This window comes from Cygnus olor, chromosome 22 (genome assembly GCF_009769625.2).
Source record: "Cygnus olor isolate bCygOlo1 chromosome 22, bCygOlo1.pri.v2, whole genome shotgun sequence".
Lineage (NCBI taxonomy): Eukaryota > Metazoa > Chordata > Aves > Anseriformes > Anatidae > Cygnus > Cygnus olor.
The window spans coordinates 4,644,321-4,666,722 of record NC_049190.1 but is presented as its reverse complement, the minus strand read 5'-3'; the positions used below and the strand labels follow the sequence as shown (position 1 = coordinate 4,666,722).

At 45.9% G+C, this 22,402-nt stretch overlaps 2 protein-coding genes across 2 annotated transcripts in view; one reads left to right on the top strand and one right to left on the bottom strand.

Moving 5' to 3' along the window:
• NCAPD3 (non-SMC condensin II complex subunit D3) overlaps positions 1-11,031 on the bottom strand; it is a 28,619-nt gene extending 17,588 nt beyond the window's left edge. Inside the window, exons 1-13 of the mRNA XM_040534545.1 lie at positions 10,897-11,031; positions 9,789-9,943; positions 9,213-9,375; positions 8,732-8,916; positions 7,699-7,875; positions 7,218-7,279; positions 6,863-6,950; positions 5,369-5,502; positions 4,580-4,652; positions 3,853-3,978; positions 3,420-3,672; positions 2,847-2,909; positions 2,588-2,671 (exon numbers count right to left, since the gene is read on the bottom strand). Of these exons, the coding sequence (XP_040390479.1) occupies positions 2,588-2,671; positions 2,847-2,909; positions 3,420-3,672; positions 3,853-3,978; positions 4,580-4,652; positions 5,369-5,502; positions 6,863-6,950; positions 7,218-7,279; positions 7,699-7,875; positions 8,732-8,916; positions 9,213-9,375; positions 9,789-9,943; positions 10,897-10,966 (1,633 nt within the window). The 5' untranslated portion in view covers positions 10,967-11,031. The remainder of the gene's footprint in view (positions 1-2,587; positions 2,672-2,846; positions 2,910-3,419; positions 3,673-3,852; positions 3,979-4,579; positions 4,653-5,368; positions 5,503-6,862; positions 6,951-7,217; positions 7,280-7,698; positions 7,876-8,731; positions 8,917-9,212; positions 9,376-9,788; positions 9,944-10,896) is intronic.
• Positions 11,032-11,144: 113 nt separating this feature from the next.
• Positions 11,145-22,085, top strand: VPS26B (VPS26, retromer complex component B). The gene is made up of 6 exons (XM_040534548.1): positions 11,145-12,108; positions 15,502-15,658; positions 16,350-16,514; positions 17,278-17,453; positions 18,134-18,276; positions 18,872-22,085. Exons 1-6 carry the CDS (start codon positions 11,886-11,888, stop codon positions 19,016-19,018), a joined length of 1,011 nt encoding a protein of 336 aa, XP_040390482.1. The 5' UTR covers positions 11,145-11,885; the 3' UTR covers positions 19,019-22,085.
• The last annotated feature ends 317 nt before the right edge of the window (positions 22,086-22,402 follow it).

Sequence of the window (22,402 nt, the reverse complement as noted above, 5' to 3'; positions counted from 1 at the left end):
CAAGGCTTTCAGAGGCAAGAGATTGGGATGGAACAAAGCACAACAAGAAAAAAAAATTGGAAATAATCTTGGGTTCTTTGCAGCTGCCATTCTGCCAGAGGAAAAAAAAAAATCAAGTTCTTTAACTTTGAAAATAAATCCTAGGACTTATTACAAAAGAAAGCAATGTACCAAATCATTCGATACACACAGCAAAAAGAAATTATTTGTAATTTCCAATGCATCTATTTTTCTATATACAAGATGTTAGGCTACCTTCAAAGCTTGAAAGCTCATCAGACAAATCATGCAAGGTTCCAACAAAAGTCACAGGCACAAGTAACTCTGCCATCTGTGGGAAAACCACACAGAGTAACCCATAAATGGATCCGCTGCAGACCCATGATAGATCAATCAACTTGTATGCAAAGAGCTCAGAATGTCTACAACCTTTTCTGAGTTATGCCTCACAGCTCCACACATCATAAAGTACTAATACATGAATTACTCTATTTTACAGAGGGGAAACCACTCCATTTTGGATCTGACCGAATGCCCTGAGGTTGCAGAATGGCAGATGCAAAAAAGAACCCAGGAGTTTGCAAGGAAACCAGAGCACATCCCCCTCACTGAACAGAAAGTTAAACCTTAAGTTTTACTTTTCACAGCCATATTTATACATATTTCTGCACGTTCTCAGGAAAAATACATTTTACTTTATAATAATAAAATATTTTATTAACTGACACACTACTGAATACATAAAGCAACAACTATTTCTCAGCTTTTGAATAATTTAAGTGGACTACTGACAATACTGATTTCAACCATTTTACTCTTGCTTTTAAGGCTTCTATTTATTAATACTTATTAGAATTCTGGCAGTAAAAGATTTCCTAAAAATATGCCAAATCTGGTAACCTGTTACTTTGAGAGATTCATCTGGAGGTCTACTGCGTTGCCGTTAAGAAACGGGATTAGTCACAGGGAAATAACCAACAGTAGTTTGAAAGTAGATTTTTACCAAAGGAAGCAAAGGGGTTTTGATCTGCATGATTAGTACTTTCTTAATTGGCAGGTAACTACAATTGCATCTTCCTCCTGAGAACAGTTTGATGGAAAAAGCACAGAACCTTTTCGCTGCAAGACTTTGCCAAAGGAAAAAAAAAAAATTCAGCTCCTGTGAAGGTGACCAAATCTGCTAAATTAGTCACACTTTGACAATTGTCATTGATTTTTACTCACAGTGACATAGGAAAAACAAACAAAAACCCCCTGAGTCCTAAATGGCTGAGAACTAGCAAGGGAACACACTGTTTATGCACTGTCGGGCACTGAATATTCTGTAGAGCACACTTCACCCTGCAGATTATCCCTACCCTTCTTATCTCTGCCCTTGTGCATATAGTGAGTTCTGAATATCCTCAGCTAAGATTTATTTTGCTTCTAAAATATGAGCTGTTTGCTCTTCATAGAAATGCAAAATGAGCATAGGCATAAGCCAAACAAGTGTGTGCCAGACAGCTTTGCTAATGCACCTTGACTGACTCTGAGAGCACTGTTTCTCAGCTATCCTCTTGAGCCACAGACAGCCTTTCTTCATCCAATCCTTTTCTTAATTTGTTTTGCCAAGTGCCAAGTGTATGCTCAGCTGGGTATCGGATACAAAACCAGGCATCCTCTGCCACACAGAGCCTGCAACTAAACAGGGAATGCACAATACCTTAAGTGGCCCGGAGGATGTTTCTATCGGAGAAAGCAGATTAATGAAATTTATCAGCAAAATGTTTTAAAAGAAAGCTTTCAATAGAGAAAATAGGAGCCTGGCTCCTGGAGATAGGGAGAGAGATCCCACATGAAGAGCGGCGTGAGAAATGTAACAAAGACACAAATGCAGGATGCGAACTAAGCAGTACATTGAGTTGTCAGCAGTTCAAGAGAGGTGAGCAGCAAGAACCGAGAGCAAAGATACCAGCAGAGGCCTTAAGGTTAGGAAGAAGAAATTTTACGTTGAAGAGATTCAAAGAAACATCACGGCCACAAAAGCCAACTTCTATGCTGATTTCATGCCATCAAGAAATTAGAACCATCGGGTTGACATTCTGCATCAGTCCATTTAACCTCATGCTTTGCTTTCAACTCCAGCCAATAGCTGATGCTGCAGAGAATTAAATTCTTCCCTGCATCACAGAGCTAGACAAAGGTGCTGTGTTTTATGCAGCGAAAATATATTAGTTCTTTGTGCACTGGAGCAAGAGATTTAATTACCCTTAAATTTATGGAGTTACAAGTATTATGTCCCACATCAATTACCATCCTTTTTGGAAAGGATAAATTACCTGCTTTTCAACAAGTGTTGCTACCACATTAGTACAAATGAACATCAGTATTTCACGATTAAATGTATTTTCCAGACTTAAGTGGAAATAGTATTTCTTTATCGCTGGCACTTCCACCCCCTTCATCACCCATAAGTGGTTTTTAACAGCTCTACAGAAAGATCTCTCTGCTTTCCTTGAAAAATGGACAATGAACACACTTCAGAAAATCTAATTTCAATTAAAGTTTTGAAAAGCTATCTGAAAAGGCCAGTATAATTTTGATGTACCATCAAGCACAGCAGTATCGTTGCCGCCTGTCAGCTCAATAGTTTTGAAAGTCGATAGGGTCTTCAGTGGATTGTTGGATGTAGCTGAAAGAAAAGTTCAAAGTTTAAGAATAAAAATGGCTTACGTTCAACTCAGCAACTTGGCTCATTGTTACACAGAGAGTTTCGTGCATGCCCTATGTTTTATAGGTACACATATTTTTAGAAAATGGCAAGCCAAGAAAAGTCTGAGGCTTATCATAAGAGAATGACTGTATACCTTCTGCACTGGTGATCAAACTTGCACTGTTTGTGTTTGCTTCCAAGGCTGCATGGTCATAGGCTGCCAAAAAGAAATAAAAAAAGAAATTAAATGAATCGTTTTCATTCAGGATATTCTGTCATTCCAAATTTTTTCAGGCAAGTGATCTAACCATTGGATGCCGTATGCACACTTCTGAGTTGCGCCATCTGGCCTTTACCAAACCTGAGGGAGTTCAGAATGCCAATCACGAAAAACCAAATTTAGCAGAGGTAAAAGGCAACTCGAGACTTAATCAACTGATAGACAAGAATTATCTCTAAATGTACAATTTCATTTTTTGGTAAATATCTGCCAAAGATATCTCATGCAGGAATCTATTTAGAACAGATATATGACAATGCATGCCTTCCAAATATAAGGCTTCACAAGTAACAAGACTCACCTATTACTTCTCTTTATGACACAACACACAAGGGCACTCAGTGCAAATTTCAAAGAGCCTGACAACTAGTTCTACTGTCTCCCAATAATTACTCCCCAGAAAACTCCAGAAATATTTTAACTATTTAATTTACCCATAATACTTACAGCCTTGTAATAAATCCTGTATACTATCCAAGGTAGCAGCACCTTTCATTTCCAGACAGTGGGCAAAACTGTTTAAAGCTTTGCTACGGACCACAGGTGCTTTGTCTGAACACCGGCCAAACACCATGACCTGTACTAAAAACTTATGCTTTAGAAACTTCTGCTGATCCAGAGACAAGGAGAGGTCTGAGTTTCTCTCTGGCATATCCAACAAAGCTAAAGCTACATCAAGAGCAAACACTCTGTAGGATATCTGAAAGAAAAAATGCACAAGGTGCTCTGTTAGTATAAGCAAAGACACAGGTTTTACCTACTCAGTTTATCAAACTCTAGGTTATCAGCAACAACTATACTATTCAGTACTGCTATTGAACTTTTCATCTTCACAGTACTGCTGTAGCTGAACTCTGGAACAGTAAGGAGATGTACTTACTTTACTGTTGTGTGAGTATTTATAAAGCCAAGCAATGAAGTCAGCAAACTCTATACACGGGAGTTTATTCAGCAAATTCACCAAGGCCTGTGCAGCATATGTGCGATAATCAGCCTTATCTGGGACCTGAAAAACAGGAACAATCGCACATTACAATATTTCAACGCTCTGCTCTAGAAGCCAGAAGGGCATTTTACAGCATAAGAGAATTATTTGTTTATTTAACGAGACAACATGGCCACATTCAGGAAGCACTGGGGTAACAATCACAACTTTCTCGGTCACTGCTTCAGCACTCACTCACACACACAAAGTAAATTCCCCAAAACAGTGGTGGAGCTTAGATTAAATCAAGAGGCAGTGTTTCTACATGGCAGTCTTCAGATGGTTAGCTAAGAAAGAGCTCTCATAATCCTCATTTTCCTCTACTAAAACAGTGTTAAAAGCAACTGCAAATTTGGAAAGGCCAGAAGTAGGGCACAATCTATTGCAAATGAGGGGAGGAAGAGTCACTATTCTCCTAGGATGTGACAAGATTTTGAAGACATCTGAGAAATCCAATAAAGATTCACACACAATGTGATCGGCCTGTAAAGAGATTTGCAGACAATGAAAATATTTTAATTCCTTATAAAACATGATGAAAAAAGGATCTCCTAACTGTTACAGATACTGCAATATATCCACAGACAAGTTCTTCAGCCCAAGATACACCAGAGTAGCATACCTTGGTGCAGATATGTTGCAGTAATATTCGAAGAACAGGAAAGGCAACTTCTTTCAGCTCCTCTACTACAGAACTGCGCAGAAGAAAAAACAAGCACGTTTTAATAAGGCTGTTTATATAAGAGAGCAAAAATCAAGTATAGGATGTTCCTTTTGAAATGCATTCTGAAAGTCAGGAAAGGTGCACATTCTGGAATCACTTGTGCTAGTGTAAACGATACGGCCAGAGAGCAGACCTACTTACTTTATACATAAATCTGCCTTTGCAGGCAGAAAACATTTCTTCCAGTACTTTCCTACAAGTAAAAGGGCAATATGAAAAGCTTCTTTATTCTTAATCTACTTATTAAATGTTGTCTGTGGATCTCTGCACAAACTATACTTTTGAAAAACACAGATCCCCATGAATAATCAAAGGCAAAACATCTTTAAAGCAAGAGAAAGCAAAGAAATAAAGAGAAATGACCTCCTTATTAATATTTTATCTTCTTCGCAATAATAAACTACAAAATAATAAGTTACAAAACCTGAAAAACTGAAGACACAAAGCAACAGACAGAAAGTACCTCCCTTCCACTCGTTGTCACTTTTCTGTCAAACAGCTCCTCATTTTCCCTCCAACAGCAAGTTCAGCAAATTCTCATTACACAAATTTTAATTAAGCCCCAATTGCACAAACTTCAAAGTCAGTCCCACTTGTCTCAACCCTTTATCAACCAAAGAGTAAAGGAAAAGCAGACAGAAGAGCAGACATACCCAGGAAGGGTAGTGCCAGAGCTCTGTACTTCACCTGATGAATTTTACAGCCTGATTCCTGGCACTGATCACAGCTGATGTGATTGCAAGAACCGGGCGTCTGGAACCTGCACCACCTTCCACCATCAGAATGACATTGAGGATTCGTTGGAAGACACAACGAAGAACCTGGAAGGGAAAGATTATCTTCAGGTTCATCTTTAGTAGCAACTGGAGCAGACAGTAGCATTCTTAACCAGGTTTACGAAATAATTCTCAACCAAACAAGCTTCAGTCCAAGTAACAGCACCTGACAAAACATGACCTCTGGCAGAATAATTCAGAAAGGACCCATCAAAACACACAACTTCCCTAGCTGTAATGTTCTCATACATGTCCAGTAACACCTAAGAGCTTCCTGACAACATCTACAGATCCCCTCCAAAGCAGTGGACTTCAATTTGCCAGAAAAATTCGGAATGTGAGAAAATTCTTTTTTTTTTTTTCCTTTTTCTTTTTTTTTTTTAAACAGAAGACATCTTAAAATAAACGCATGTTTTTACTGCCATGTGCACTAGAACTTTAGGAGTTTCCTCCCAGCCACACTTTTGGGACCACAGCATGCCTTGTCATCTTGATGCTCACTGAGCAGTCTAACAGGAGAGACAAGGATGATGAGGTCGGTCTGAAAAAGGGAATGACTAGATCTTGATACTACAAATACAAACTGTTGTGAAAAGCTTGTGCTGCATGGAGAAACCAAAGCAGTTGAAACACACAGGTCTAAGGCTGCTAAAGCCAGGCAGCTACTCAGGTACATATCAAGTTAGTCGTACTAAGCTCCAGGCTTCCTTGACTAGATGGCTGCCAACACCCTGGCTTGCTCAAAGCTAGCTCAGGTGGTTTATGCAAATTCACCAAGCACAGCAGCACAGTCACACCCAGAGTTCAAAAGCTCCATCTATAGGAGCAGCGCACACACAGGTAAGCAGGAGATGACACATCATGCTGGAGAACTTAAAATAAAAATGTAAAGCTGTAGACGGATTTCTGGTAGAACTGGATGTTCCATGATGACAGAGTGTTCTCTGAATTAGCATCAGCCCTGCTTACCATTATCTGTGCACAACGCTTCCCCTGATCCCATCATGCTTCTCTGCTGCACAATCCAATGCCACAGCACACTACAGAAATAGTGCTGGAGCTCCACCTAGCAGGGGACAAGAAAATCCAGGCAAAGGCAGTAGCCTGGAGTTCTCTTTCTAAAGATTCAAAGGTCTAATGTCACTGCGGCTATCCTCTGCTTTCAATTCATTTGTCCAAAATGTTACTAAAGCCCAGGACATAATGCACATGAAATGCATCATCCTACAAATAAAAGGAAATACGCACTGGGGCAGAAAAAAGCATCTTGGCTGACATGGCAAACACACGTACACATGCGTATCAAAGTACAAATACACAAGCAAAATGATGTGCAGAGAACGAAGGAAATAACTACTACTTTTCAATAAAGCATTGAGAATTCTAAAGGCTGTCCAACTTTTACCTTATTTTCAGTACCATGCAGAGGGGAGCACAGTAGCCACAGCCCATAATAGGCCAGCTCAGGGATATATTTGGCTTGATTAATGTTCCTAAGCAAAAGAAGGCAAAGAGATGTCTTAATCTCTCATCAGAGAAACATTTACTACAACTGTTACAATTAACTGCGCTCACTGACTGGAAAACATTCAATAATCACTAAATGTTGTTTACTTTTAGCTAGGTGGAACACGTTCTAATTATCTCTTGTGAAAGAAATCAATGCTTTCATTTTGGTATAATCAGGATAATAACAACACAAGCACTGAGGGCTTTACTTCTCCAAGGCACTGTATAAACATTCAGAATTAATTGCTCACATTGTTGCTGAAAACTCGAACTCGTGTTCCACCGGCTCAAAGTTTGTCATTTCAACAAAGATCTGCAAAGAAAGAAAGCTAAGCTTAGCTGATTCACACGAGGACACGATGTGCAGGCCTGCTTGGGTGCCAGAGCAGAGAACGTGAGCTCTGTAACTCTGAAACCATGGTCCCTTGCATGACGCAGAACATAAGCAGACCCCAAAGTCCCCAGGCTCAATATTGTGTGTCTTTTCCCGGGGTACAGTGAGGGTTAACACCACAGAATGGAACGTGAATGGCCCAGCTGGCACCAGCCAGCAAGCACTAAGCATAAGATACAGACACAGAGCAGGTACCCTGCCCTGAGATTTATAGAGAACAGTCTGTTCAGGGGACCAGTTTGTGAAAGGCAGGACTGCCAACACTCCTGTGTCCATAGAGTGTTCTGCATCGAGCTTGTGGTGGAGGACTTAAGGTCCTGTGAGTAGAATCTTATTACCTGCAGGCAGTTCTGCAAACACTGAGGTTTTTCTTTTAGGGAGAACCTACGTAGAAGTCTTATGAAGTTTTTCAAAAGAAGAAAGATTGATTTGCGAACTTGAAGAAGATCGTCAGTTGAAAAGTAAACCTCGTCAGGGTCCTCTTCCTCCTCCTCCTCCTCAAGTATCTCTTCCACCTGTATTGGTAGAAAAAAAGAACTGTCTTGTCCCACAGCAGTAACTGATCTCTTTTGCACATTTTGGTGCTTCAAAGAGTTCCCAGGCTAGGTCCTACAGTATTTCACATCCAAAATTCTAAGTCTTTTCGTTCGGACTAGTTAAATGCATTTAATAATGGAAAAAAAACAACAAAAACAACAAAAAAAAAAAAAAAAAAAAAAAAAACAGGCAGAAGGATGAAAGTTGGGTACAATGCAAGAAAGCTCCAACAGAGCTTATCCTCATTCTGAAGGTTTCAAATGAGAAAGTCCATCAGAACTGAAGACAATTATTCTAATATGATAACTGAAAATTCATCTTCTTCCCTTGCTTGTCATGACCCCTGGCACCAATATTCTCTTGGGATTTCTGATGTGTGATCCTCGGTTCCATTTAAAAATCACATAAGCATCGGAATTGGCAGCTGAGTACAGCTAACCACAGCATTCAGCCCTTAACTCCCTATCAGTAAGGAAACTCGAATGTTGTTTGCAAGCTTGTCACATACGAACTTGCAGATGTCCTGAAGAAGATGATATAAATTAGCTTCTCCCTTTGCTACGGAGCTTTCTAACAATATGTCACAGACAAATAAGCTTTACTTTTCTATTAGTCAGCAGCCAAAGAACTGAATTGAATCATCAGACCTCTGAAATTCCTAATAGATAGAGGAGCAAAAGTACAGACCAACTGCTGAAGAAAAGGTTAAGCAAAAGAAAAAAAAAAAAAGGCCGAAAAAGAGAAATATCACGCTGATCTAGAACATAAATAGCTTGCCAACAATTTGCTCATTAATAGAGACTTTTATCTGAAGAGACTACACAAGCATCTTACATTGGAGTTCCTATTCCTGCTTGGCTTTCCTTTCTTTCTATTTCTTCTTGCATTGGTCTGAGAGCTTTGAGCATGCGTCTTCTTTCTTTTCCTCATCAGGTTTGGTTCTTGAGGCCAGCTTTTTCTCAGGGTTTGAAGACATTTATCAAACATCACTATGTGGAACATCTGGCTAGCTATGCTACCTGCCCAGAAAAGAAAATATGAGCCACCTTCTGGACAAAATACATAGAAAGCAGAAAATCACCTGGCCATCTCTCCATTTGCTTTTACATGAAGGAGATGGCAAGGACAGAAGCATTGGCCTGGGAACCTAAGAAAGATCAGTAGGACAAGAAAAAGAATCATTTGAACAAAACCTGTTGGTATCAGGTCCTACAATCAGCAATGACATTCTCCAGTGGTATCACTACCCGACTGCCCCCTTCCAACAAGGAAGTATGTTTTATCCAACAATAAGGAGGTGCATCCCTTCACTCACCTGGGATTTCGAGCAATAAGAAGTACAACCCAGCTGCATGAAGAGCATAAACCCTCTGCTGCGCGTTAGCTCTTTTATCCAGGCCCGCTTGGACGAAGTGGTACAACACAGCCACAAGAGCATTATGCGAGAGGTTGTTTTCAGCAAACAAGGCCCAGATACTCTAAGGCAAAATACAAGAAGAGCAGTAAGAAAACCAGCAATGACCTAGCCCTCTACAAGGACACCCACCCAAGAAAGACCTCAGATAAAATGGTTATCACAAAGGGCTTTCTCATGCTGTACTCTAAAAATTCTTGTGAGCTATACTGTGGCAAGACATTTCCTTCACAGTTACCACTAATATTTTACCAGTTGCCACTGCAACCAACCACATGTACGTATTATGTTTAACAAAAAAAAATACACAAGTGGTTTTCTGTGAAACATTCTGGCATGTATGCCAGACAAGAGTTTTCTGGTGCAGTCTCTCAGAATATTTTTATAAAATTCAAGCCAGGATAACCTTGAATAACAGCAAAACACAGGACCTGTGTCTTTGCTGGGCAGTACGCAGCCCGGTGTGATCAGCCTTACCCGTCTGTTCTCATTGTCCACAATGGAGAACGGAGATAGAGCCTGGTAAAGCCAGGTGAAAGCGTTCAGCCCATCTTCTGTGATCTCCCTTTCTATCTTGGGGTCCAGAGGTTCAGTCTCTGTGAAATCTAGGTCCCAGACCGTGTTCACCCAGACTACAAAAAATGAAAAAAAGAAAACAGATGTGAAGTTTCTTAAACAAACACATTGCATTCCAAGTAACACTCCAAAATAAATGTGGAATACAACAATTACAGCAGGGGGTCCTCAGAGAGGATCACAGACAGTTTAGGACATAAGTGCCTCCTCACTCACGTTGCTTCCATGCTGGTAAGGAGAAGAGAGAAGCAGGTGTGTTTATGCCCCGACCACCGCAATGTCCAGACCTAAGGCGAGGGGGGTTAAGACATTTTGAGGTGTATCTAGGCAGATAACAGGACGCAGCTCCTTAAATTGTTCTGTGGATTTGCCTAAATAAGGAGTTGTGTGCAGTGTGAATATGTATTAAAACAGATTGGGCAGACCCAAAACACCCCTAGATACACACACAGTGGGCACAGAAAGAGTTCCTTAAATTCTTGTCTGTATTTCTCTAAAAACAGGGTTGCACGTGCATGTGAACGTATGTTAAAGCAGAGATGGGGCAGACCCAAAGCACCCCAGATACACATACCGGGAGCACACATACGTGGATGTACATTGAAATAGAGATGAGGAAGACACGAACTCCCCCAGATACACTTACACAGGGCACACAAAGCACTTCTTTACATTGGTTTGGGGATTTCTCAGAACGGAGTTTGCATAGTGCGTGAACACATATTAAAGCAGAGATAGGGCAGACCCAAAGCACCCCAGACACCCACACAGGAGGCACACACGCGCGAACATACACTACAATACCGCTGGGGCAGTCCCACCCGCCCGACACACACACACGGGGGGCACACAAACCAATTCTTTTATTTTTTTTGCCCGAATTTCTCTCAAAACGGGTTCGCAGGTACGCGCTAACAGACATTAAAACACGACCGGGGCGGACCCGGCCCCGACACAGACACGCACAAGAGGTGACAGCAGCGCCCAGCGCCCCACTCCCCGCCCTCACCGCCGGGCAGCTCCCGCAACCGCCATGCCGCCAGGGCTCGCACCGCCTCCGCCTCGGCCGCCGCCGCCATTTTGTTGCCGCCGCCCGGCGCCTTCGAACCGACCAATCGCAAGCAGCCGCAGGGCCCGCAGCCAATGGGCGGGCGGCATCCCGGAAGGGAAAGCGGGGAGGGGAGGGGCCGAGGCTGCGCGGCGAGGAGGGGCGGGGCCGGCGGGCGGAGCGCCGCGGGGACGGGCCCCGGGGCTCGGGGGCGCATGCGCGGTGCGGGGACCGGCCCGGGACAGCGGCGGCGGCGGCGTGTGGGGAGGGGGAGAGCGGGCGGCCCCGGTCCCGATCCGGATCCCGGTCCCGGTCCTGATCCGGATCCGGATCCTCATCCCGGTCCTGGTCCTGATCCTCGTCCTGATCCCGATCCGGTCCTGATCCGGGTCCCCGTCCTGATCCCGATCCCGGTCCCGGTCCCGACCCGGTCCTGATCCGGATCCCGGTGCTGATCCCGATCCCGGTCCTGATCCGGATCCGGATCCCGGTCCTGATCCGGTCCTGGTCCTGATCCGGTCCCGATCCCGATCCCGGTCCCGATCCGGGTCCCCATCCCCATCCCGGCCCTGCTCCCGGCCCCGCTCCCGGTCCCGGTCCCCACCCGAACCCCATCCCGGTCCCAGTCCCCCTCCCAGTCCCCATCCCGGTCTCGATCCCTGTCCCCCTCCCGGTCCCCATCTCCCTACCGATCCCGGCCCCATCCCCCTCCCCATCGCGACCCCAGTCCCGATCCCCATCCCTATCCCAATCCCGGTCCCCGTCCCCTGCCGCATTGCGGCCGCCCCCGTCCCGTCGGTGCCCCCCCCTCTCTGCTGCCCCTTTCCCCCCCACTGTCCCCGCCGAGCCCCCGCTGACCCCCCCCGGGCCCTGCCCGCGGTGCCACCCGGAGCAACGATCGCGGCCCCGCCGCTGCCCCGGGGCCGGCCGCCCCCGGCGGGACCAGGACCATGAGCTTCTTCGGGTTCGGGCAGAGCGCCGAGCTGGAGCTGGTGCTGAGCGACGGCGAGAGCCGGCGGCGAGTGGAGCACAAGACGGAGGAGGGCAAGAAGGAGAAATATTTCCTCTTCTACGACGGCGAGACCGTGGCCGGGAGGGTCATCCTCACCCTCAAGCACCCCAACAAGCGGCTGGAGCACCAGGGCATCAAGGTGGAGTTCATCGGGCAGATCGGTGAGCAGGGTTTGGTTTTTTTTTCCAGGTCATGCTTCTCTTGTCCTATTTTCTTGCCTCTGCTCAGGCACTGACTTATCTCTAAAACACACGTACTCTGAGGCAGCAGAAAACTTGGGTTCCATCCTGCGGGTTCACATCTTAGCCTGGAGATCCTAGCAACGACAGCAGTGAGGCGGCATTCAGCAGGGTGCCTGCATTCGCAGCTCCTTATCAATGCACTACGAGATGTCTGTTTGCCTTTATGCTGGGACTATTGATCTTGTTAGGCCTGCACTCAGTAGCAGCAGGCCGGAGGAGGGCAAATCGGGTGGTTTTTGCACGTAGATTTCACATCAGCAACCACACCGTTGCCCACAACGCGCCTTGCTCATGTCGATGAGCTTTCCTGAAGCCTACGGGCTCTGCTCCGCTGGTTCCATCTTCTGCTCTGATTTTCTTTGCATGGCTGACCACCCATCCTGGCATATTCAGGTGAAATGTGTGGTTATCTGTGCGTGTAACCGACGCAGATCGAAGTGCTTCCTGCTTTCTTAGAGGAAAGATAGCTGCCACACCCACCCTTTGAGCAGAGTGGAGATGTCAGCATTTCATGGATGTGTCCGAGACCCACAGGCCAAAATAAGTTAAGGTGTTGCTCATGATGTGGCCGTTCTCTGCTTGTGTATTAAATTAGCTCTGTGTGTGTGCGATACTTTCATCTGGGGCCCTCTGGACTTGGGGTTAGAGCTGAAAATGACTGCACGAGCTGTATGCATGCAACCTTTGCATTGTAAGTGGTGCAGTATAGGAAAGAGAACTAGAGATCTTTCCCACCTAGCTCTGATACTTGTTTCATTTTTTTCCTGGCCCCACGTATGCATAACATTCCCCTTTTGGAGAGAAAGGGCAGGATAGCCGCAGAGAGCCTGTAAATAGTGGAGCGCAAGTGAGCCTGTTGATCAGGAGCTGGTTGTGGCTTCCTGTTTGATTGTGATCCTCAGTGGAAATTAAGCACGAACCTCCTGCTCCACCGTGTCTTCTCTGTGCTGCCTTGCCTGCTGCAGGTTACCCATTTCGGAAGACTTGTGAGCCCTGTGTATTTGGAACAACTGCTTTAATTCTTAGGTATTGTCCTACAGTGTGCGTGGGGAGCTGCTGTGTCCTTTGTTTTTACCCATCATGCTGCTTTGCCACGGCACGGAAGTTTGTGTTGCTGATGGCACTTCCTTAACGCTTTCCATTCTCAAACTAGCTTGCTTTATGTTCCGACTTCCTGCTCCCGCAAGGTCAGTATGTATAGAAGACAATTTAACAGGCAAAGAGACCGAGACATAAACAGGCGATGTGTCACAGCGAAAACAGCTCTTTGCTTCTGGGTGCCAGAGTCCAGAGTGTGAATACAGAGCCCTGTGCGGCCTCCTGGGAGCGCAGAAACCGCTTAAGAGTTCCCTTCACCTGCAGTTTCCGTGTCCTGAGCATGCCACCCAAGTGTTGGCAGGGTGCTTTTTAAATCTGGACACCTTACAGCTCCAAAAAGCTGACATTACAGCTTCTACCTGTTTGAATTGTTAATGTCTTCTAAAATGTGGGAAACATCAATCTTTTTCCTCGAAGCTGTGAAGTGCCAATCTCTGCCCTTCCGAGGTAGCAGAGAAGTCAGCGCACTGACATTTGCCTCCCCTTGCTTTAAATTTGACGGTTGCCTTCTGCGTTGTGTGGGAAGACGATATATTCCTCTTATTATGTGGCATGTGTTCTGCCTGTCACATCAACAAGCGCTCTCCTCCCAGTGGACACATTCGGTGCAGGGAGAGTTGGCTTCCTTATGTCACCTGCCTGCCCAGCCTAAAGGGCTCGATGGCACATGCTCTGCGTGAGAGGTGGTCTCGTGCCAGTATTTCCATTATAGAGATAAGATGAGCAAGGGGCTATAAGAACCAGACGTTACTTAAAAGCAGAAATCTCATTGTGCACCTCGAGGAGCAGAGAAACAAGTCTCACTGCTGCTCCTGAACTCTTGTAATACCTCTCAAAAGCCTCCCCTGCGTGGTTCAGTGCTGACAGTGAACTTGTGCTTTTACAGTTGTCTGATGACTTAGGTTTTTGCTTTCTCATCTAAACGTATCAGATTGGCTAAGGCTTTACCTTTCTGAAGGACTGTGTGGGTGTCTTGTAGTCACATAGCTCACGCACAGGGCTGGGAAGGGCAGATTTCATTCATGGTTATGCGTAGCACAGAGCTGTGAATGCAAATTGCAGAGTTTAAGTTTCTGCTGCTTTGGCATACGAGAGAAAACTTCGTGGAAGCGCAGAGAGAATCGCTTGCATTAAATATGGAGCCTGTAGTCGGTTCCTGCAGACGTGGGAAGGTTGTGGGGAAAACTGAAGCAATGTGACCACATTAGTCACTTGGGCTGGTTTGAACAGTGCTTCCACAGGTGAACGCTCCTCCCTCATCGATGTTTGTGTGGCCATTCGTTGTTATCTAGGGGCTGATGGATGCACACGCTTGGGTGTCAGGCACTGAGCACTGCTTAGTGCAGAGGCAGTGAGGATCTCCACTGTTACTTATTTTCCTCAGTATGAATCAAGGCCGCTCAAATTCTTTGTTGTCAAAGAATTAGCAGGACAGCTGGAAGCCTCTTAGCCCTGCATTTTTGCTCTGTCACTGTTTGCTGTTCTAAAGATGCAGTGGTGTTTTTTTCTTTTTTCGTATTATAGTGCCAATGCCTTTGGTCTTGAATCTACAGCTGTGTAGAAAATGGCTAGAGGGGGTTGCATGGCTCCTCAAACAGTCTGGACATAATTAATATTGATTATAGATGACCCATGTCACCCTAATGCAAGCTGATGTGCTGATTTGTTGTAGTAGGTGAGGCCATGCAGACCTCTTCCCTCCTGTTTAAGGGATCTCTCATCATTTATGGAGCTGGGGAAGGGTTAGGAATAGATCAAGAAAATACAGCAGGAACCTAGGCTGTTACAAAATAACCCCTTTCTTGTACCAGACTTTGACATCATCTTATGAAGAACTGCAGCCAGTTCAGGCATCCATTAATATGTGTAACTGCTGACTGGTAGAGTGAGCAAATAACTAATTAGCCTTAACCGGCAGCTTGCTTTTCCTGGCTCTTTACTGGCCTTGGACCTGCCACACATGAGAGGCTTGCTGTCCCAGCCACTGCAATGGCACCTGCTCAAGTTCTGGCCCACATCTGGCTTAGATGAAGAGCGGTGAACAAGCGCAGTATGTCGCAGCCACAGGCTCCCCTGGCAGGTTCTCTAAATAGTGGTAAAGGAAGTACTGATTTGGACAGGAGAGTTGCTTTTAGCTGAGAAATCTCCTGCATTTCCTCACTGTGTCACCTGGGATTGAGCATCACTGCTTAACGTGGACTTGCCTCTTCCTAGAACTCTACTATGACCGAGGAAACCACCATGAGTTTGTGTCTCTGGTGAAGGACCTGGCCCGTCCCGGTGAATTCACTCAATCGCAGACATTCGACTTTGAATTCACACATGTGGAAAAACCTTACGAGTCCTACACGGGGCAGAACGTGAAGTTACGGTGAGTCTCCTCTTTGCTGACCCCAGTTCCTGGTTCTCTGCAGTGTGCAACTACTGATGCTTTCCGTGAGGATACTGGAGTGCAGCATCTCTTCCCAAACGTACTTGCAAGTATATAATGCAACTCCAAATGAAATTTGGTGGGCTGAATTGTAAAAGGCTGTGTTTGAGGGCTGTACTTTTATAAGCTTGCATCAGGCTCTAAGGAACTTGTTTTGCCCCATTTAAGCAAGAAATCATCCCCTTCTGAATCTACCAAATGCTTTTCAATTTACTTGGTAATTCAAAAAAACAAAAGAAATTGTTTGCTTTAGTCCCTAACAGGGGTATTTTCACCGTCTTGCAATCAGTCTTGTTGACTTTAATTGTGCTCTGTATGCAAACAGATGCCTAGCTTGTATCTTGTTCATATGTTGCAAGCTGTATTTCACATCTCAGCACTCCAGTCGACTTGACATCCCCAAAATGATGCTTAGGTAACGCAGGCTTACAAATGTATGAAAGGTTAGACAAGTCTTAGAAGAATCTGTTTTTCCATTTGAAAATGCCCTTCTGTCTTTGCCAACATGGGGTGTTGGCTGCTCAGAAGCCTGCTTGAATAGCCCAGTGCAATCCAGTCAGCCCTGTGACCCTCACTGCTTCATCTCCGTTGCTCCCTGTGCAACACTAATAGAGGGAGAATTCCCTTGCAGGTATTTCCTCCGAGCAACTGTCAGCCGCAGACTGAACGATGTGGTGAAGGAGATGGACATAGTCGTGCACACTCTGAGCACCTACCCGGAGCTCAACTCCTCAATTAAGATGGAGGTGGGGATTGAGGACTGCCTGCACATCGAGTTCGAGTACAACAAGTCCAAGTAAGTGGCTCAAGAGCAGCCAGTGGCTGCAGGGAATCATCTCCAAAGGACAGCTTCCTTTGGTGGCCTGAAGCACGTGTCTTGCTTGTGGTCCTCAAATGATTTTCTTCTTGCCTTCCAGCGGGGCTGGCAGACAGATCACAGAAGCACAGTAACTGGTCCTAGTTGAGGATCTGTGGGTTCCTCTCCTTGCCCATGGATATGCTCTCTGCACCAAGGAGTGGGACACAATGGCTGTGGCATAGCGCGTAGCATGAGGCCATTGCAGTAACTTCTCATTTTCTGTATCTTTAGTGAGATCAGTATTTTCAAGTGCCTTCAAAGTATAGCACTGCTTTTTACCAGACAGTACAGCTGCAGCGGGACCATAATTCAGGCATGGAAGCAGGAACTGACACTTTTAAACTACTTTAATGCATCCTTCCCAGCTGATGCTGGCAAATCTCCCTGCAATTTAACATTTGGGTTAGTTTTAAATGATCTAAAAGATTGGTTTGGGGGGCTTTGCTATCGCAGTCTGAAATTCTGTTTTTAGTTATCTGATCATGCTAAATGTTCTTGCTGATTTCCAAAAGACAGGAGGATGAAAGCTGAGGTACTGCTTACAGCAGACTAGTGCAGGTGGTAGATACATCACCTGAGATTTACAGCTGGGGCAGAGCGTAAGAGCAAAGTGCCTGACTGGTGAGCTCCTGTTCTTTGGTCCGTGTCCTGGTCTGCTGCGCAATGTTTGACTGCGGTGCTTTCTTCCTTCACGTGCCAGGTACCATTTAAAAGATGTGATTGTCGGTAAGATCTACTTCCTGCTAGTGCGGATCAAGATCAAACACATGGAGATAGATATCATCAAGAGAGAAACAACAGGGACTGGACCCAACGTGTATCATGAGAATGACACAATAGCTAAATATGAGATCATGGACGGGGCACCTGTGAGAGGTGAGATGGCAAATGAACCCGTCGAAATTCCTCTCCTGAGATCCGGTGGGGTGGCAATCTGAATCCTGCAGTATCTTCAGTTGAATCTGTGTGGTCATTGGTAACATGCATCCTATTTCACTGGTGAGCTCATGGCAGATTATGTAGGTGATTAGGTATGACCCTCTTCCTTCTCTGGTAGGATGGGGGAATAGAGGCATGATAAGTTGCAGAGATTTTACTTCCTCCTTTTGATGAAGGAGTGGCAGAACCAGGAATGGATGTAAATTCACTGTTGGCTTGGGCCATCGGTTGGCATTGCTTTAACTCGTAGCAGAAAGAGAGTGTTCTAGCTCAATGCCAACCTCCTGTGCCACTTGTTTTCCAGTTCCACTGCCTAGCAGAGTTACCTGCCAGAGAAAATGTCACTTTGTTTTTTTCCTGCAATGCAGGTCACAAATGATTCTCATGCTCTTAAAGTGGAGACGGGATAGCTATCAGCAAGGGCAGGATCTGGCTATGGACCATACATGCTGATAGCTTTCTGAAGGGACTTGAGGTCTTTTAGTTCATCTTAGTCCACTTGTGGGAACTGTCCCAAAGTTTGATGTGCCCTAGTGAAATTGTTTTGCTGGTGCTCTCCTAGTTTGTATCTCCAGGTTCACATTTTGCCTGTGCTGATGCTTTTCTGCTCTTTGTAGGGGAGTCCATTCCCATCAGACTCTTTCTGGCTGGCTATGAGCTGACTCCAACGATGAGGGACATCAATAAGAAGTTCTCAGTGCGTTATTACCTCAACCTGGTGCTGATCGATGAGGAAGAGAGGCGCTACTTTAAACAGCAGGTGAGAAACAGAGCTGCCAAGTCTTGGGCCTGTAGGCTGCCACTTGGGATACTGTGATATAAGGGCCTGCTGGATTCCCATGGGGGAAAATCACATTCTTTAAATGAATATCCTTTAATTGAGTATCTTTAATGGAATATCCTTACTAGGCCTCTTAGAGTGTGCAAAGAGGGTCTAGAAGAGATGGTGTGAGCAGGTCAGATGTGAGTGGTGCTGGGAATGGTGCATGGAGTGGTATTTTCCACTCTGTTGCCCTACGTTGGAGCTTCTGTAGTTCACCTTATTGATTCTGACGTGGTTGCAAACAGCAATAGAACAGCTGCCGCAGGCATCAAGTGGGTCTCCCTGTGTGCTCAGATCCTGGGGAGGAGTGCTCTACCCAAATTGTCAGGAAGGCTGCATTGCAAGGCCTCTCCTTACCATGGCGATTAGCCTCATGCATAGCTGAGGGTGAAACATGCCAGCGTGGGCAAGTTCTCGCTGGATGCCCAGCAGCTGTGCTGTGCTCGGCAGCTTGGTTTAGCGTTTGGGGCCGGGTGGGGCCGGGAGCAGATCTCACAAGCCCTGACGAGCCCCGCTGGATGTGTTGCTACAGGAGGTGGTGCTGTGGCGGAAAGGAGACATAGTGAGGAAGAGCATGTCCCACCAAGCAGCCATCGCCTCCCAGCGGTTTGAGGGGACGTCCTCCCACACGGAGGCCAAGACCCCCAGCCAGCCTGCAGAGAACAACGGCCGGCAGTGAGAGGCCACGCAGAGGAAGGCTGCTGTGGAGCCAGTGGGGACAGCAGCGTGGAGGAAGAAGAAACACTTCAGAGACTTCATGAAAAAAAAAATCCGTTTTTGACTTATTCCTTTCTTCAGAGGACTAGTAGGGTGCGAAGGGGATGGGAGGGCAAGGCAAGCTGGAGCACTGGTGGTGTGGAGTTGAAGGTACCTCGGTGCTTCCCAGTCATCTACATTCCTCTGGGGTCGGCTGCTTTGAGAAATGTGTCTGGAGGCTGCGGAGCTGCCTGATCTCCTCTCGGCCCCGAGACCCTTTCAGTGCGGCAGCGGGGAGGGAGAGAGCAAGTGAAGGCCAAATCTGCTGCTTCTTCTCAGCGGTATGGAGGTTGCTTGGGGGCTGTGTGGGATGGATGTTTTTCTTGCCTTTCTGAAATCTTCACGAGGGAAAATGACACGATGTTTAGCTGGAAGGTAGAGGAGGGAGTCAGAGGCTGAGGTGCGGCCTACTTGAAGCTGCTTCACGTTATCGCCTTGCTGCCTCCCCTTCCTCTTCGTGCTGGTGGTGGATTCTTTGTCACAAGCAATTATATAACGGAGTCGAGTCAGCCCTGGGCTGCTCTGCTACACAGTCGCCTTGCTGGTGGAGCATGGGCAGCATGAGAGCTTTTGTGTCCTTGCTGTGGGAGCTCCTGACTGCCAGGCTGCGTCAAGGGGAGCTGTGGTGGTCGGTAGGAGGGAGCGAGGTGTGCGAAGGCAGTAGGATGTGGCACAGGCTGGGTGAAGGTCAGGAGGGAGCAAGGAGTGCTGCTGGGTGGTCAAAAGTGGGGGCAGGAAGGCTCTTGGCTGAGAGCAGCGCCTTCCAAGCGTTGTCCCTGCTTGAGTGTCCCTGAGATTCAGTCTCTGGTTGCTGCAGTCTTCCAGGTCCCAGTTGCTGCTGCAGAGCAGGCGCAGACCAGCCTCGAGAGGTCTGGAGAGCAGCGTTGGAATGTGAGAAGTGAATGGGGGCTCAGTGGGAGTGGGTTTGCATTGCACATACTGCCCTGCTCATGTCTTGTGTCCTTGTGATGGAGCAGGCTTTGTAGTAGGACAGAGAACAGTATAGAAATGTGTGGCTTTTTTTTTTTGCTCCCTCATGCCTGCAGGATGAGGATTAGTAATGTCAGAAAGTGGTTGCAGTCGCTTAAGGAGCTCATGGCTGTTGCATGCTGATAGATGAAGCCAGGCAGCAACTGGAAGGATGGTAAGAGTTTTCCACTTCCAGAGGGATGTTCTGGAGGCCTGAGCTGAAGTCACCAGTGAGGTCTGAGGGTATGCCATGAACTGAGAACCCGAATCCAGTTGTGTGGTGTTTTTTTTTTAATTCTAAAATAAGCTGCTTTTAGTCTTCAGCTAAGTCAAATCATGAGAACATTCCCAGAAGGGACTCACTCCTCCATTAAAAATTAGATGTGGCTTTGTAGATTTGATTGACTGAGTTTGGAGAATATCCATCCTGGTTAGATGCCCTTCAAAGAAGCAGGTGGTTAGACCTCCTACCAGATGGAGATACAAGGTTGCACTAAATGCTGGGATATGAGCTCCATTGGGGAATTGTCTGAATTTCCCTGCGAGTTTGTGGCTCACTATGGTTTTGTCCAGCTTCCTTTTGACTCTGGAATGAACCTCCTCTGCCCCTGTCCTACAGCTGCGGGCAGAACAGTTTTCTTGCAGCTGGGAAATGCAAGCATCTTCTGCTTTGTTCAGTGGAATGGTGCTGGTGGAGGGAATGGGGTCTGGGTGGGAAGGGGAGCTTTTTATGTAATAAGACAGCTACTGTATTTCAGTGATAAATGTGTGTTTCTGCTTGCCAAAGTAAGTTATCTTTTACTCACCACGTGTAAGGTTGTGGTTTTTAGTAGAGCTGGGCAGTCTTGCTCTGTTGTAGAGGACACTAATGATCTCATCTCTGCTGAGTGCTCGTGTCACACCATGTTTCTGCTCTGTAATCATGAAGACTTGGCTTGCACTTTACATGAGAGGTCTGTGCTGTGGGCTGGAGCCGTGTCTTCCTAAGACTGAAGCAAAAGCTTACTTTAGACAACTATGTTATTTCGCCAGGGCAAGGAGTGGTAACCCGCTGCAGGTCTCACATGGAAAAGGAATCTGGATATTACTTTGACACTCACTTATTCTACTCCCCCTCTATGAAGGGAGAAATCACCTGTGCTGTGGCAATACACAATCTTTTAGAGACAAATGAAGCTCCCATTGGGAGTCCCTGGGATAGCAGACCACCTTTCTATGGCTAAGCTGAGCACAGCAGCACCCTAACCACCCTCTGCTTTCCCTCAACTCACATCCCACCTAGAATTTTCTTTCCTTACGTATTCCTTTTGATTGTAGGCCATGTGGTATTAAAGAAACCCCATGGATGATGTCTCTGCATTCCAGGAGTGGTTTGTTTACTGGCCAGACAGCATCAGTACAGGATATAAGATAATTGTCTGACTAGAAAATGCGCTGTAAGGAGATTTCTGTTAAATATCTGTTCATCGCTTTAGGACAGATTACTTGGAAAAGGTGCATGAGCCTACATGGTTGTTTGTGGGTTTTTTGGGGGTTTGTTTTTTTCCTACTTTGTGCCCCTCTCCCATGTCCCTAGCTGCAGAATCAGAATTTAGAAACAATCCCCACTTTTACTTAAACTAAATGGACCGTTCAACCTGTTACCCACTAGGCCCTCTGTTTGGGGAGGAACAGACGTGCTGAGCATCTTGAGCGAGAAGTTGAAGCATAAGGTCACTCCAGGACAAGGTACTATTAGAAAAGCATTTCATTAGCATGGTAAGGGGCAGACACTACCTGAGCTGCTGTGTCCCCCCTGAGCTGGATGGTTCTGCTCATTACTTGGGTCATTCCCTCTCTCCTACGCAGAGTCAGGCAGGGGGGAGTGTGCAAGTACTAAACCAAGCAGTGCAACTTGTAATTAAGCCTCTGCTGTGTTTACATGTTTCTTAATTCGTCGTCTTTTCAATGGCTGTAATTTTAAAACTTGGGTTTTTTTGTCTCTCCAATTAAAAAGAGCCAGCCTTGGCTGTCAAATGCTGTGCATGAGTTCGTCTGGTATGTTTTATATTGCCTGGCTTGGGCCTGTGTTTTTTTTAAAGGTATTAAGAAATTTTTCGTTACGCTCTTTCTTTAAAACATAGCACTGTTGGAAGCTGTACTGGTGGAGGACCCATGAAGCCTGAAAATTAACAAGCTAGCTTTATTTTCCACCCTTTACCTGATGTCAGTGCTAAAGTAGCATGGGAAGTTTTGTACCCGCAGGAAGTTGACTGTGATGTGCTTTGCAGCAATCAGGCTGGATGTGTATACACATCTAGAATTTCTTCTTCTGGCCAGAAGCTTAGTGACATCTTTC